Source organism: Alnus glutinosa, chromosome 5 (genome assembly GCF_958979055.1).
Source record: "Alnus glutinosa chromosome 5, dhAlnGlut1.1, whole genome shotgun sequence".
Taxonomy (NCBI): Eukaryota; Viridiplantae; Streptophyta; class Magnoliopsida; order Fagales; family Betulaceae; genus Alnus; species Alnus glutinosa.
The window spans coordinates 1615503-1630367 of record NC_084890.1 but is presented as its reverse complement, the minus strand read 5'-3'; the positions used below and the strand labels follow the sequence as shown (position 1 = coordinate 1630367).

Sequence of the window (14865 nt, the reverse complement as noted above, 5' to 3'; positions counted from 1 at the left end):
GACATCATTTTGGTGTTTAATACAAAAATGACATTGTTTTGGATTAAGTATAAATTACGCTTACATTAGTTTGGTTTCCTATATTGTTTTTTTTGTGTAACACTTGGGCAAAAATGTAAAAATAAGGTGAAATCAATATATTTTTAAAACATTAAGGCTTAACAAAATTAAAACAAGCCAAAAATACTAAAAAATGACGTAAATTATTTTTAAAATCGTTCAAAATATACCTTAATAGAGACCCAAAAAATGTTCAAAAGACTAAAATAGGCCCAAAAGACCCATTAACTAATATGCAGATAACAACTAATAACAGCGCATATGTGGTTAGTAAAAAATAAGGAAAAATTGCATTATTGGTCCCTGTAGTTTGCTTACATTACAAATCACTCGCTATCGTATCAAAATTAATTTAAAAATTACTGTGGTTAACCTAATTTACAAATTGTTCCCTAGTGTCAAATTCCGTTAAATTTTTTGAAAGATTCTATTAGGCATCATGTTAGATTAACCTAATTTAAAATAATACGGTGACACGTGTCATTTTTAATAAAAAAATAAAATAAAAATTATTTTTTTTAAAGAAAAAACTTGGGAAAAGAAATGGGTGCCTACCTGCCATGCACCCCAGACCAATGGGGGTGGCCACGCACTACCTCCAGAGGTAGTCGTGGGTGGCGCGTGGCCACCCTTTGGGGCCAAGCGGTGGCTCGTAGGCCACCCTTAAAGGAACTTAAGAGTGGCGTGCAGCCATCCTTGACTCCTGGAAGTGGCCGCGCGCCACCCCCGATATATATTAATAATATGTAAACTTCATACTTTTTAACAAGATATATGGGACGATTTTTATTTCAAGTCTAGATTTTGGTTTACTTGTATTTAATAGTAGAACTGTAGATAGTGTCACCTAAAATAGTAAACATGGTGTCATATATTTAAAATTTTAACTGATCACATGATAACATATATTATTCTGTGAAATCTTTAATCTTGACTCATAATAAAATATAAACTTAAATGACTATTAATTGTGACTTCCACGAGGTCACTAGTTCGAATCCTTCCTCTCCCCTCTTGCGTGCACATGTCAAAAAAAAAAAAAATTGTGACCTCCACGGCCGGGCCCCAACTGAATATTAAAATTTCCCATTTTTTCATGTCTGTTTTGTTCAACGCCCATTATCTTTTTTTTTTTCTTTTTTTTTCTTTTTTTCTTTTTTTTTTATCTTCTTCTTCAAAGTACTTGATAGTTGATAACAATATCTAATTAACTTTGAGTTGTATTTACTAATTGAATTAATGGTATATATCTAACCAAGAAGTTCAAAAGTGTAGTACGTACGTTTGCCAGCTAGTAGTTGAATGGGCTGTGGATTAATATTAACTATTAAGCACTTAATTAGTTGCAGATTTATTACTATAGTTCAGTTCAAACAAATTAACTTCTTAATTTCCAAAGATAGATATATGAATTAAACTTCCTTAGTTTATTTCAGCTTCGGCAAACTCCTCCATACATGATCCATTGATCATATATATATATATGCCTCTTTATCCCTAAGGTCTTCCCACATTTGCTACCGCTAGCTTCAGAGACATGGCAACCCCGAAAGCATTGGTTATCATCTGCATTGCCGCTCTCTTGGGTTGCTTACTGTTCTTTGAAGCTGCAAATGGTAGAGTCATAGGATATGAACCTCTAAAGAAAGGCAAGTTCTACAAATGCAAGGGTGGCCAATGCCTGCCTCCGCCGTCCAACCCTTATGGCAGAGGCTGCGAAAACGTGGAGAAGTGTAGGGTACCGCCGGCAACGGCCAAAAGACTAAAGAGGAACAGTTAATTAATATTAACGTCGATCAGCACATGATGACGGAGCTGCTTGAAATCAAGATATGTACGTACGTTGATGATACTTATTGGCGGCAGTATATATATTAAAGGGAAACAATAATCCCTATCTGTAGTACTGCTTCTACTCCTCAATATTCTGCAGACTCCAGATGGAAGATGATATGTACTGCATGTCATTGAAATATATATATTGCAGAAATATTTAGAAGTTATCTTTTAATTATCATCTTTCTCTTTCTCTAGCTGGAAATTGGCGTTGTTCATGCATGCATGCATAGTACGTGTTAAGATATTAAATACTGATAAATGAGTTAAGTAGAGCCGTCAAAAAGATTAAAATCTAAGAAATGAATATTGATGATGTTTACTCTTCCTTCCAAATCGAAATAGTCCAGGATTCCGGTGCACGAGCATAGACTGATATATATACCGAGGAATTAAGGCAGCTCCAGGCGATCGAAGCGATCCCTCAGTGAGTGCAACATCCAAAACAACGCCAGACTTCAATTGGCTCTGAAAAAATAAAGGAGAGGGCGGGAAGAGTGAGCGAGAGTGAGAGAGAATGAAGTGGAATATATATATTGAAAAATATTTAAAGAAAATAAATATTTGTTAAAGTTTGTATTGAAAAATGACGAGTAAGCAAAATAGAAAGAAAAAAAATGGTTGTTTGAGTAGCTCGAATAAGTATTGTTGCTGGAGTTCGATGTTCTAAATTACTTAAAATATGTCACGTTAATCGGTATAATATGTGTATGATAAATAGGTGTGAAGAGTAGTATTAATATTCTACATATATAATCCTATAAAAGGAGGTTCCTAAGAGGGTCATTTTCATTTCAAGTAAAATCGAGAAGAATCACTTTATGATTAAGGTTTCATTTAGTTGAATCTAATAGTGTATATGATATATATCACATTATCTAAAATTTTAGGGTTAAATACCATTTTGTCTCCTGTGATTTTAATTTTTTTATTTTTTGTTCTATGTGCTTTCATTTTTATTACAGGTGATACTAATTGTGCTATGGACATATTTTTCCGTCTAAAACTGACATATTTTTCATGTCAGCGACACGTGACACTATTAAAATTGCGACATGTAGCTACCATTATTTTTTTTTAAAAAAAAAATTGAGGCTCAAATATTTTTTATTATTTTTATTTTTTAAAAAAATATGTTTGGGCCTTGTAAGTGGCCGAACTATCCCCAAGCAAAATGGGGGTGGTTTCGGTGGCTAGCCACTTTTGGCCAGGCTAATTTTGGGGGTAGATTCAGCCACCACCATTTTGGCCCTTGGGAGTAGCTGAACCACCCCCAAAACTAGCATGGCCAATCGTGGTCGGCCACCCCCATGTGGCCCAAAGGGGTGACTCTACTCCTACATTTTTAATTTTTTAAGTCTTAAAATAAAATAATTTTTTTAAAAAAAAATTGTGCAGTCACATGTCACAATTTTGATGGTGCCACATGTCACTAACGTGGAAATTCATAATCAGTTTTGGATAGAAAAATAGATGGAGGTACCATCTCCGTATTTTCTTATAACACAAGTACAACCCGTGATAAAAATAAAAGAACAGAAAGCAAAAAATAAAAATTTGAAACCAAAGGGGACGGTAACGTATTTAAGACAAAATTTTAAATGATATGCATGACAACATATACCACACAACCCCATGGGGTTGGCTCAATTAAGTTGTAAATGTCTTGAACTTAGTAGCATCCCCTGTCAGGTCTAAGGTGCACAAACCACCACCGGCACCTAAAAAATATAAGGGTAGGGGAGTACCGCCGCCGGCACCTAAAGAGGAAGACAAACTAAACGGAGCTAGAAATCAAGCCATATATATATATATGGTGATGAGATTTTGACGGCGGTTTATATACATTGTAGTACTGCGCGCTTCTCCCGATCATTATCCAGATCGACTCCATATGATATATATCTAGTGTTCGTTAAATATATTATCTTTATCATCTATCTCTGACCCTCGATCTCTCGCTCTGTGTATGAGCAGTTGGCTTTGTTTATAACACATGCATATATGCATGCTTGATGTCTGGTTGTCCATGGCCATGGCGTCTTTTTTTTCTTGTTACCCCTAGATCTAGATATGTAATGATATTTGCACAGAGTAATTCTACATGCACTCTCAGTACTAATCTACATTCATTTCTCAATACCCTTAGATGGCTTTTAAAATCATCATTAATAGCTTTGATATGAATTTTTTTTGGATTTTAATCCAATTGTAATTTTAAACGCCATCTAGGGTATGGAGAAGTGGAAGTGTATATAACATTATTCAATTGACACAACTTGTGCATAACAATTCATATGGTTAATGATTAAAAAAAATGCTGAAATATCATTACACATAAAAATTGTTGTGCAACTAACACTCATCTTTGAAGAATATTTGTAGTGAAAACACGGTGGGAGAAAGAGTAATGCAATACACTATACTTTTAGAATAATGTTTTTTTCATAACTCTTACACAACTTTAACATTTTTTTTTTTTTTTTTTTTTTTTAAGATCAACCATTGAATATTTAAGGTCTACATGTAGGAAAACAAATCCAATAACCAATCATAAAAAATAAAAAAAAGTTGTATAAGAATTATACAAAACATATTACTCATACTTTTATTTCACTTTATTGATGTGGCACTACCGATTAGTTTTTTTTTTTTTTTTTTAACAATTGCCTATCCAAGTCTGATCGACAATGTTACATTAGAAAAATCAGATAAAAATATAGATTATAGAATTTTAATTTATCTCACCTTTATCCCCCACACGAATTTGGTATTAATATTGCTGGTCACACGGTAACAATAATCTTGAGGTTGTTGCAATTGCAATTACAATTTTAAAAAATGGCTAAGACTTGAACCACTGGAAAAGCTTCGAAGTAGACATGGAATCTGAATTCAGAAAACAAGTTTGACTACGAAGTGAAAGAAGAAGATGGTGCTGTCTGAGCTTACTTTACCAACCCTGAGACATTTCTTATAGGAAATTTTTAAGGGCTTGTTTGGATGTCGTTTTGTTTTTAAGATTCCATACAATTAGCCGCCCAAATTGCATGCAGGGTGCAGAGCCTATCTAACCCGAGCAGCCCAAGTATTAGCGCCCATTTGCCCCTCTCGGTGTCGCAAATGAACATCATGTGAGATACCATGTAGCACTGAACATCAAGATACAGCAACATAAAAAGATCTAATAATCATTTTGCTAGCCAAGAAAATCTTGAAGATAAAAATTACAGTTCCCTACTACATTTCTGAAGTAATCTAACCAAATACAGAACAATCGCATGAATATATTTCACGTGCTCCCCCAATCCCCTAAAAGAGAAACATCTCCATATTCTTAATGCTTCTAAGCCACCAAGCAGCAGTTCAGATTTTCTCCTACAAATCCTGTACCGTGAACATCAAATAAATCATCAACTCTGTACAATCAATCTAAAAGTAAGAGTTGGGTTTAAAGAAATTCATGAAGAACCATTATACTCTGGGAGGTGTGATATAAAAGGAGGAATACAGCCACATACTGCCAATTACCTACAACTCCTGTATCTGTATCTGCATCTTCAAACTGCACCATGATATTCATCAACGGTTTGTTTCATTCCATCCATCTGGGAAATGACATATTCCAGTTTCTTGCAACAGATCTCATTAGCTATTCTCGAACTGTAATCACACTTCTCAAATGGACGGTATTCACACGCACTTTTGATTTCACCACGCAGTGTGACTTGGATGTCCTGAGTTAAAAAGAGACAGCAAAAATTGCATATTTTAATACTCACCTTCAATGGAATTTGAAGATGATTAAGAAATCCATTTCAAAGGGTTCAAAATAGCTGCAAATTTCAAGTGATCAGCCAAAATTGTAGCTTTGAGTGCACTGATCATAACCAAAATGTCACACTTAACCTGAGCAAAGCCACTTACTAATCATTCTCACTCTCATCCATACAAACACGCAACACCCACAGGTAAACAAATCTTTAAGCATTATTAACAACCATTCCACCATCCTATAGTAAAAGGAGAACTTTTTTATACCTCAATCAAATATCGAATTATGTCTTGGCACAATTGCCCCTGGAATTACTTCATTCTTCACAAAGTATTTCACTTTTTAACATCTTCTATCTGGTAAAATTGTCTAGAGCAGCCCACTGAACGATTACATGACAAACAATCAATCTAAGGACAGAAATTCCAGTTTTGTTTGATTAAGAATATGCAAGGGTGCAGAGTTGAAGTTGCAATGCTAGCAAGTATTCAATCAGATGTTCAAAGTCCTCATCATATACAAGATACAAATGGCACACATCAAAGATCCTAGGCAAAAGTCTTAAAGAGCCAAGAAACATAGGTGTTACTGTCTGAAAGGACCACATCCAATAAATACATTTGTTGTGTCCACAAAAAATGTGTCATGTTATCATCTTTTCACTTATACCACATTCATAAACATTGTGAAAAGTTGGTATTCCCTAGCATAACCACTAGCCAGAACAAAATATTTCCGTCAGTCAATTTTCTGTGGCATAAACTATAGCATAAAACCAATGACCTTCCCTTCAGATTAACGTACAATTAGCCCAGAAAGCAACAAAGAAACCAAAATACAGTTCTGATGTCATCTTATGCAAACCGATATATATCCAGTGGTTGAATGAAGAGCACAAAAGCCTACGTTATACATTCTTTTCCAAAGTGCATTTAGAAACCCAAATTCAAGTTATCAAAATAATATATTCTTTTCCAATCATTCGCCCAAATTTCAACCATGCACACAAATTACTCGATAAAATTTCCAGCTGATATAACATTACTATTAAGGAACAGTTCTCCCCCTGAATTTTAACTTCTTTGACATGACATCTTGAATTTAGTTAACAAACAATTATCCAACTTTGTCCAATCCCCAGAATTTAAATTCAAATTCAAATTCCACAAATATTCAAATTTTTAGAACTAGACCACTTAACCAAAAAGCAGAACCAAGAACCAAGGTTTCTCAGTCACTAAACAACAAAACCCAGTGACCACACACAATTCATATACCCATAACACACATGAAATGTATGCTGAGGAAGAGCTGGACCTTGATCAATTGCATGAAGTCGAGGCAGTGGTTGTTGATGAGGTCCTTTCTGGGTCCAGCGGGGTTTGCCAGCTCATCCATAACCCCTCCTGCCAGCTCCAAAACCCTAACGACTCGCTATTACAGTACCAATCCATCAAAAACAAAGACTCGCAACCCAAAAAAAGACTTAGGATTTCTAATAGAATCCCTAGGGTTTTGCAAATAAGAAGTTGAGTTATATAATTATTATATACCTTCTCCACATTTTGAAGCCGTTGCAACGAAGTGTTCTGGCTCTGTGAATCCATGAAGCTCCTCTACCGAGCATTATAAAACAACCAAACAAGGCCAATAAGCCATTAAACAATGCCAAACATAAGGAAATTCAAACAAAGAAAAAAGGAAAAATTGAAAAAATAAAATAAAATAAAAATACTTACAAAGAGTTCCCGGCGAGATTTCAACGATTGCAGCGGTCAACGGTAGCGATGGGGCCGTGGGCGGTACCGACCGGTGGCCTGAATAATGGTCTCTGTGTAACTTTTGGAATAATTGGAGCTTTGTATTCGGGCGTGCCCTCGATGTTGAATATATAGCAAAATTGCAGTAAATAAATGAACCGAGCAAAATCAACCACTATTTTTGGATTTTAAAAGTTATTTTGGCTTTTAATGTAATTTAAATTGCTACCGTGGCTTCTAAAAATATAAATTGCCGTTGAAATTAACGCTATACACCCGCCGTACTTCAAAAAATTAAGCCCAATAAAGTCGAGCCCAATTTCAAGCTGACTTCTACTATGTCTTTTCTAAGTTAGAGCCGGCTCAAAAATAAACTCAGTTAAAAATGAGTAATTTGAGGGTTAAGAGTGTTTTTTTTTTTTTTTTTTGTAAAAAAAAATGTAATTCATCAAAATATAATAACAATTATCTCAAAATCGATGATAATTTTAAAAATCGCAAAACATTTTGAAGGACAAAAAAAAAATTATAATCCTCTTTATAACGTTACTAGTTAGAAAGACATGGTAAGTTCTTCAACTTCGGTGTAGGTGGAAGCCGAAAGTCATCCTTTCAACTCCACTAGAATTGAAAAAATGCTAAAAATATTTTATGCTCTTTTTGTTTCTACGTAAAATGGTTTCCGTCGTAAAATGATTTCAGGGAAGTTATTTTTCTATAAAATATTTTTCGCCGAAAGCATTTTTCGATGTTTGGCACGTACGAAAAATCACAAATATTTTTATTCAATCATATTAACTTATAAAAATCAATTTTTATTCAAAACATATAAATATTAATGTAAAATAATATAACAATTACCGAAGACGAGATTCCGTCACTGATCGACAGGATTCCGGCCACTTTTACTGGATTTCGCCATTCCGACTATTATAACCAGAATCCAAGATAAAGGACGGAATCCGAACAGTTTCGTCGGAATTTGGGTTGGCCGAATTCCAGCGAATGTGGCCGGAATCCTACCATTTTGGCCAGATCCCGGCCAGTCGGCAGGGATCTAGCCGTTCTGGCCGGAATTTTCTGGCCAGATGGCCGGAATACAGTCGCCGAAATCTGGGCTGACCGGATTCCGTCGACGGATTTCGGCGACATTGACCAGATGCTGTCGAATTTCGGTACTAGCAAGATTTCGGTGATGGTCGACTGCTTGAAGTGAAGGTTGACTATGTCGTTTAATAGGGGTTGAAAGCGTCTGGCGTTTTCGGAAAATGATTTACGCTTTTAAAAATCGTAAATCATTTTTCAAAATTTACTAAGCATTTTTAGTCAAACAAAAATCATTTTCCGGTTGACTATTATTTTCGCCCCTATCAAGCACCGAAAAATACCGAAATTATTTTCCAAAAATCATTTTACGTCAAAACGGAGCATTAAAGTGTTTATTCTATAAAATAATAGTAAAAGTCACCATTGAACGCTGTATTTATTTTTATTTATTATTTCACCTATATTAATTTTTACTGCTAACGTCGAGAGTGTACACATACTTGATGCCCAAGCCTAAATCGTCACCTCCATTTTGGTGTTTTTCTAATTTTTATTTTTTTCTTCTATTTTTTAGGATATAGTTAAAAATTCACACAAATATTGGGTATTGCGTGTTAACATGATATAAATTAAGGAGGAAGGAGTGATGTGTAAGGTTTTGAAAACGTAAGCAGTGACTCTTCTTTTTTAGAATTTAAGGGAGAGATTTTAAATTGTGTTAAAACACATGGAGAAATTTTAAATATTTAATTTTAAAATACAAATTAATATTTAAGGAAAAAATCCAAAAAAATAAAAATAAAATTGATCTATTGAAAATTCAGAGACAATTAATAGAATTAGTTTGAATGGTCACCCAAAATCCTCTTAAGGAGAGAATACTCAGAATAATTATTAGAAGAATATAAATGTGGATAATGATATAAAAGAATTCTTTAATTTTTTTTTTTAAGATAATCTTCTTATTTTTCATATAATAAATTAAGAGAAAAAAAAAATTAGATATTGTGAGTATGAAGATGACAAAATGTAAACTATTTTATTAGAAAAGAATGACTTTAAATTTAAAATATTTTTGATAAGAAAATTCTTAAACATTTACATATACCCTAATCTTTAATATTTTAGAGTAATGTTAGTAACTATTTGTTTATACTCATAAAATTAACATGGCTTTTAAAATCATAATTTGATCAAAATTTAATAGTGATTCATTCGAAATCGATGTGGCATTTAAAATTACCATTAGATTTGGAATGAATCACTATTAAATTTTATCAGATTGTGATTTTAAAAGCCACATCAACTTTAAAAAAAATAAAAGGATGGTTTATAGTATTACTCTCTAACCTAAGATACTATATATATATATATATATATATATATATATATATATATATATATAGAATTCCTTATATTTCTAATATTATTTTTTAAATCAATTAATTAAAGATTTTATCCATTTTTCATTTTTTTATAATCGAATATTTATGATTCTTTCCAAATTTATACCTTTGGCTACTTTGAAGTTTGAACAACAAAACGCGAAGAAAAATTAACAGCAATTAAAGTTTTTTTTTTTCCCCCCCCCCCGTTTTTTCACTTTTATCAATGCAACATTTTGGTCCTTTATATGCAGCGGCTTCGAAGGTATTTTGACCAATTGAATTGCAACGTGGCACGGTGTGATTGACCAAACGCTAGCGAGCGCGCACCAAAACCAATCAGCTATCGAGCTTTGGACCAGGAACCAACCACCGGACACTTTCTTTGTCTCGCACACAGAGAGAGAGAGAGAGAGAGCTCCATGGCGGCTTCGAAGCTTCAAGCGTTCTTGAACCACCCGGCCGGACCCAAAACCAGTGAGTCAAATCGTCTATCGTTCTATTTTAATAAGATCGTTGCTCTGTCGTTTGCTGATTGTAATTTGCATATTAAAAATATGCGCTTTCTGTTTGTTTCCTTTTGCGCGATTTTGATACTTTGTTTCGGATTTTCTTCGCTCGTGTCGTCGCGTTTCCGTACGAATCACTTTCACAGAGATTAGATCCACGAAGATTGAGGTTCAAGATTTGAAAAAACCTAAAAAAAACTGACCTTTGGTAGAGCAGAAGGGTTGATTACTGTTCAGTTGCTGACATCAGATAGACATTTAAGAGTTAATTATACTATTGTCTTGGGATTTTTCTGAGTAAATCTTAATGCTGATTGAGACCGTAATTAGTAAGTTATAGTTATATTGTGGATGGAATCACTTAAGGGACATTTAGATGTCTTAAGTTTTTTCTTTTTTCTTGTATTAATGTGTGTGTTTTTTGTCTCAGTGATTTCTGCTTTATGAGACATGGTTTCCAGTCAATTGTGTTATTTTGGATTTAATGTTGTAAACAGTCTTAATTGCCCTTTTGAGGCCGCAAACATCGTTCTCTGTAGAATGACTTTGACAAGTTTATTATTTTATAGCGTTCCTTGAGATTTTGTATTTTTTTATTTTTTGGTCATCATGACTTTGTTAATGTATTAGAGTAGAGGTAATAAGTTCCAACCTTAATTCCAAAGTTCACCTTATTTCAGTTAAATATTTCACGTGTTGGGCTCACGCACGAGAGGATTGTTAAAGTATTAGTTAAATGATTAAATTTATCAGTTTCTATCGGTTTAAGTTTTTTGGATAACTAGGGATTTAACAGAATCGCTTCTGAAATCCGATTCAAATCCAATAAAACACCTATGCGCACATAATACATGTATTGAGTCAATTCTTAATCGCCCTGGGTTGAATGAATGTTTTCATTTGTCAGTAATTACAGTATGCATAAGTTTGCTGCTTTGTTGTTGCAGTTCACTTTTGGGCACCGACTTTCAAATGGGGCATCAGCATAGCCAACGTTGCCGACTTCGCCAAACCGCCCGAAAAGCTTTCGTATCCTCAGCAAATAGGTATATACATGAATACATGTGCTCACGCACAATCCGAAACCTATATCTATATGCTGCTGTGTATTCAAGAGCAAGACGGATTCTATTAGTAGTTTAAGCATTCTTTGTCCTGCATTGATTTACTCCAGAACTATATTTTTTTCTCACTATCACTATTGTGATGCAGCGGTTACATTCACTGGACTTATCTGGTCACGTTATAGCACAGTAATCACTCCGGTAAGTCTGAATTTTGAGAAGATTTCCTGCCTTCAGAAGTTACAGCTAATGATGTTATACCTCTGACAGCGTTGTATAGTTTCATTGCACAAATTTAATATAGCATAGACACTTTCTTATTTTCTTTACTCCATGCGTATATGCACAACTCTTCACTATACTTGGTGATATTCTTTCCCTTGTTATTTTATACATATATGCACATACATGCATACTCTTTCAATCAGGCTATCATATCTAAGGTTTGAGTGTGTACTTTGGATGGTTCGAATGCTGGACTATAATAGACTAATAGTGATATCATGACACTTCCATTCCATCTAAATTTTCTCCACCTTGTTTTATGGAGGGGCTGGAGGGAAGAGAAGCTGAAGGTGTCATGTAATGAATAGCTTTCTGCAAGCATGAGTTTGGTTTGTTAAATTGACTGTGCCTTATATCTTGTTCCTGCCTTATTTCTAGTTTTCTCATCCCCCAAAACCAAAATAGGAATTGCATCTTAATCCACACTTTAGACTAAATTGGCTGGATCTGTGGAATCTGAACGGATCAGATCCAATCGGATCTGCTCAAAGCTTCGTGTTAAGGTGCCGTACCGCTTACTCTCCAGCTTTTGCCAAAATAACCTCTTGCTTTAATTCCACCTTGTGCATCCCTAGCTCGGGTTTATGCAATGGTCTGATCTTTTAATCAATGATTCCCTGCTTAAAGAGATAGATGTAAGAAGTAGGAAAGTGTGTTATTTTTTAATAAGACCAGTTTTTACTTATCAAAAAAAAAGGAAAGTGTGTGTTATTTTCTTTTCTTTTCCTTTTTGTTGAATCATATATCTGGAACGATATATATCCCACCTTTTAGTGTGTATAAGGTCCTTAATGAAAATGATACTCCCCCTCTCCCTCCCCCTTTGCACCCCATGAAACCAAAAAAAAAAAAGAAAAAAAAAAGAAAGAAAGAAAAAAAAAAAGCAATGAGAATGTGAACATGGCCTTGACTGCATGGAGAATAATACATTTTCAAGGGAAAAGGAAAAATAAAAAAACACTTGTTTGCTCTTCCTAATTCCTTTATGGTTCTTATGAAGCATATTCTTCTTTTGTTTCACGTCTTGGTATTGCTCATTGGTGTTTGTCTGGGATGGAGGTTCGTGCATGATTCTAATTCTTGGCTGTCTTTGATTTTGACTTGCAGAAGAACTGGAACCTTTTTAGTGTAAATGTTGCAATGGCAGGGACTGGACTCTACCAACTTTCACGCAAAATACGGTTGGTTGGATCAAATTAATATGATTTATCTCAATTCTTTCATCCTTATTGAAAGGAAATGGACATGAGACGCTTCTTATTCCTGAAAAAAATGCAGTAGATGCTTCGTTTTATATAACTTTGTTCATCATTTTCACAACAGGTGGTGAAAAAGAGAAGAAAATTATTTAAATTGGATTTTAAAAGAATTTTCAATGATACTTGCTGAAAAGTCTAATTGGATATATCTTAGATTTATCTCAATTCTTTCATCCTTATTGAAAGGAAATGGACATGAGACGCTTCTTATTCCTGAAAAAAATGCAGTAGATGCTTCGTTTTATGTAACTTTGTTCATCATTTGCACAGCAGGTGGTGATAAAGAGTAGAAGAAAGATATTAATTATTTAAATTGGATTTTAAAAGAATTTTCAATGATACTTGCTGAAAAGTCTAATTGGATATATCTTAGATTTTCTCTCCGTAATATTCTCCATGTTTTACATGAATGTCATTGCCATTGAAGGGGGATCTCCATGACTCTTCTCTCTCTTTTCGTTTTTATACATTTCCAGGCAAGATTATTTCTCCGAGGAAGAAGCAGCTGTAGCAAAAGAATGATGACGAAAAGTTCTCAACTTCCTTCTATGTCGTTTGGTTGAAGGCCCAATATGGGACCCTTGCCTTGCAGTCAATTGAAGTTCTTCAATAATCATGCTTGTCTTCTTTGCATTGGATAGTTCAATTATGTCATGAAGTGCGTATTTGTAACTTTAATGATTGTCACTGTACTAGTAAACCAACTGGAAATAATTGAACACTTGAACAGCAAAGGTTCCCAAATTGAATGATAAAATTTTGTTAATATTTCCATAAATAACTAGTTTTTCTTTTGCAATATCTTGATTGTAACTTTCACGTTCACCTCTTCAAATTGGGACTGGCTATGTAGTAGTGTCAGGATTTAAAATGGTAGATAATTGAGGCATTGATTAATTTCTTCATAACTATACTTCAAATTTTTGCTGCATCATGGAGGAGCCGGATCGGGATCCCTCTTCATTTTACTTGAATAGGAGAGGATACATTTCACGGCCTACATCAGATTTTTCATATCTAATGGTGTATATTTTACGTTATTTAAAATTTTAAATAATATGATACTATGTTTAAATTGTAAACTAAATTTGGATGGAAGAAATTTTTCTCCGATCTATGATATTGTAATTAGGAAACTTGTTGCCCCTAAGCTTTGATCCCAGCTGCTGCGGATGGTTTTATAATATGAAGGAATTTGTTAAAAAAAAAAAATGACTTGGCATCATAAATATTTCTATTTGATGGGGCTACTTTTTAGGGCTTCATTGCCTTCGTGGGAAGTCGCCTGTGGGGATTGTGGGAGGCAGTATGTCTCAATACCAGTCAAGTCTACCAAGTAAAACTAGTGTAGCCCTCAACGCAAGGATCTTGCTGGAAAGGATTGATTATCAACCAAATATCTAAAGAATGGCATGGTCTGGCTGGATAAGCAGTAAAGTTATCGAGGTTTGAATGCAAAAAAATAGAGATTTGACGATATGAAATACAAATTACGTTTTCAAATCGCCGATAAAATATGCGTTTTTAAAAATGCTCAATTTTAAAAGCTAAAATTGTATTTTATTAATTATGTATAGGTGTTTTTATATTTGATTATATTTCAAAAAATGGTTTGGGTTGGTTTTTCAAGATAAAATTGTACCGACCCGTTTTCAATCCAAATCAAAAAAATTTAACCAAACTCAAAAATAATAATAATAAAAATTATAAAACCCAAGGGTGGTCGATCCACCCCCAAGCAATTACGAGGGTGGCTGATCTACCCCTAAACAGTTGCTGGGGGTGGTCGATCCACCCCTTGGGGTTGGCAGAGCCGCCCCTGAGGTGGTTTAAAAAAAATCAGTTTTTTAGTTATATATATATATATTCAATTTAATTCACACTC

General features: G+C 34.2%; 2 protein-coding genes across 2 annotated transcripts; one reads left to right on the top strand and one right to left on the bottom strand.

The window, feature by feature from the left end:
- Positions 1–5061: 5061 nt before the first annotated feature.
- Positions 5062–7589, bottom strand: LOC133868702 (mediator of RNA polymerase II transcription subunit 11). Its single transcript, XM_062305680.1, has 5 exons — positions 7411–7589; positions 7225–7287; positions 6989–7105; positions 5428–5633; positions 5062–5283 (listed from the first exon to the last, which is right to left on the bottom strand). Exons 2-4 carry the CDS (start codon positions 7276–7278, stop codon positions 5457–5459), a joined length of 348 nt encoding a protein of 115 aa, XP_062161664.1. The 5' UTR covers positions 7279–7287; positions 7411–7589; the 3' UTR covers positions 5062–5283; positions 5428–5456.
- A 2595-nt stretch (positions 7590–10184) lies between these two features.
- On the top strand, positions 10185–13781 carry LOC133868592 (mitochondrial pyruvate carrier 4). The gene is made up of 5 exons (XM_062305522.1): positions 10185–10340; positions 11320–11418; positions 11585–11637; positions 12829–12902; positions 13457–13781. Exons 1-5 carry the CDS (start codon positions 10286–10288, stop codon positions 13500–13502), a joined length of 327 nt encoding a protein of 108 aa, XP_062161506.1. The 5' UTR covers positions 10185–10285; the 3' UTR covers positions 13503–13781.
- Positions 13782–14865: the final 1084 nt, after the last annotated feature.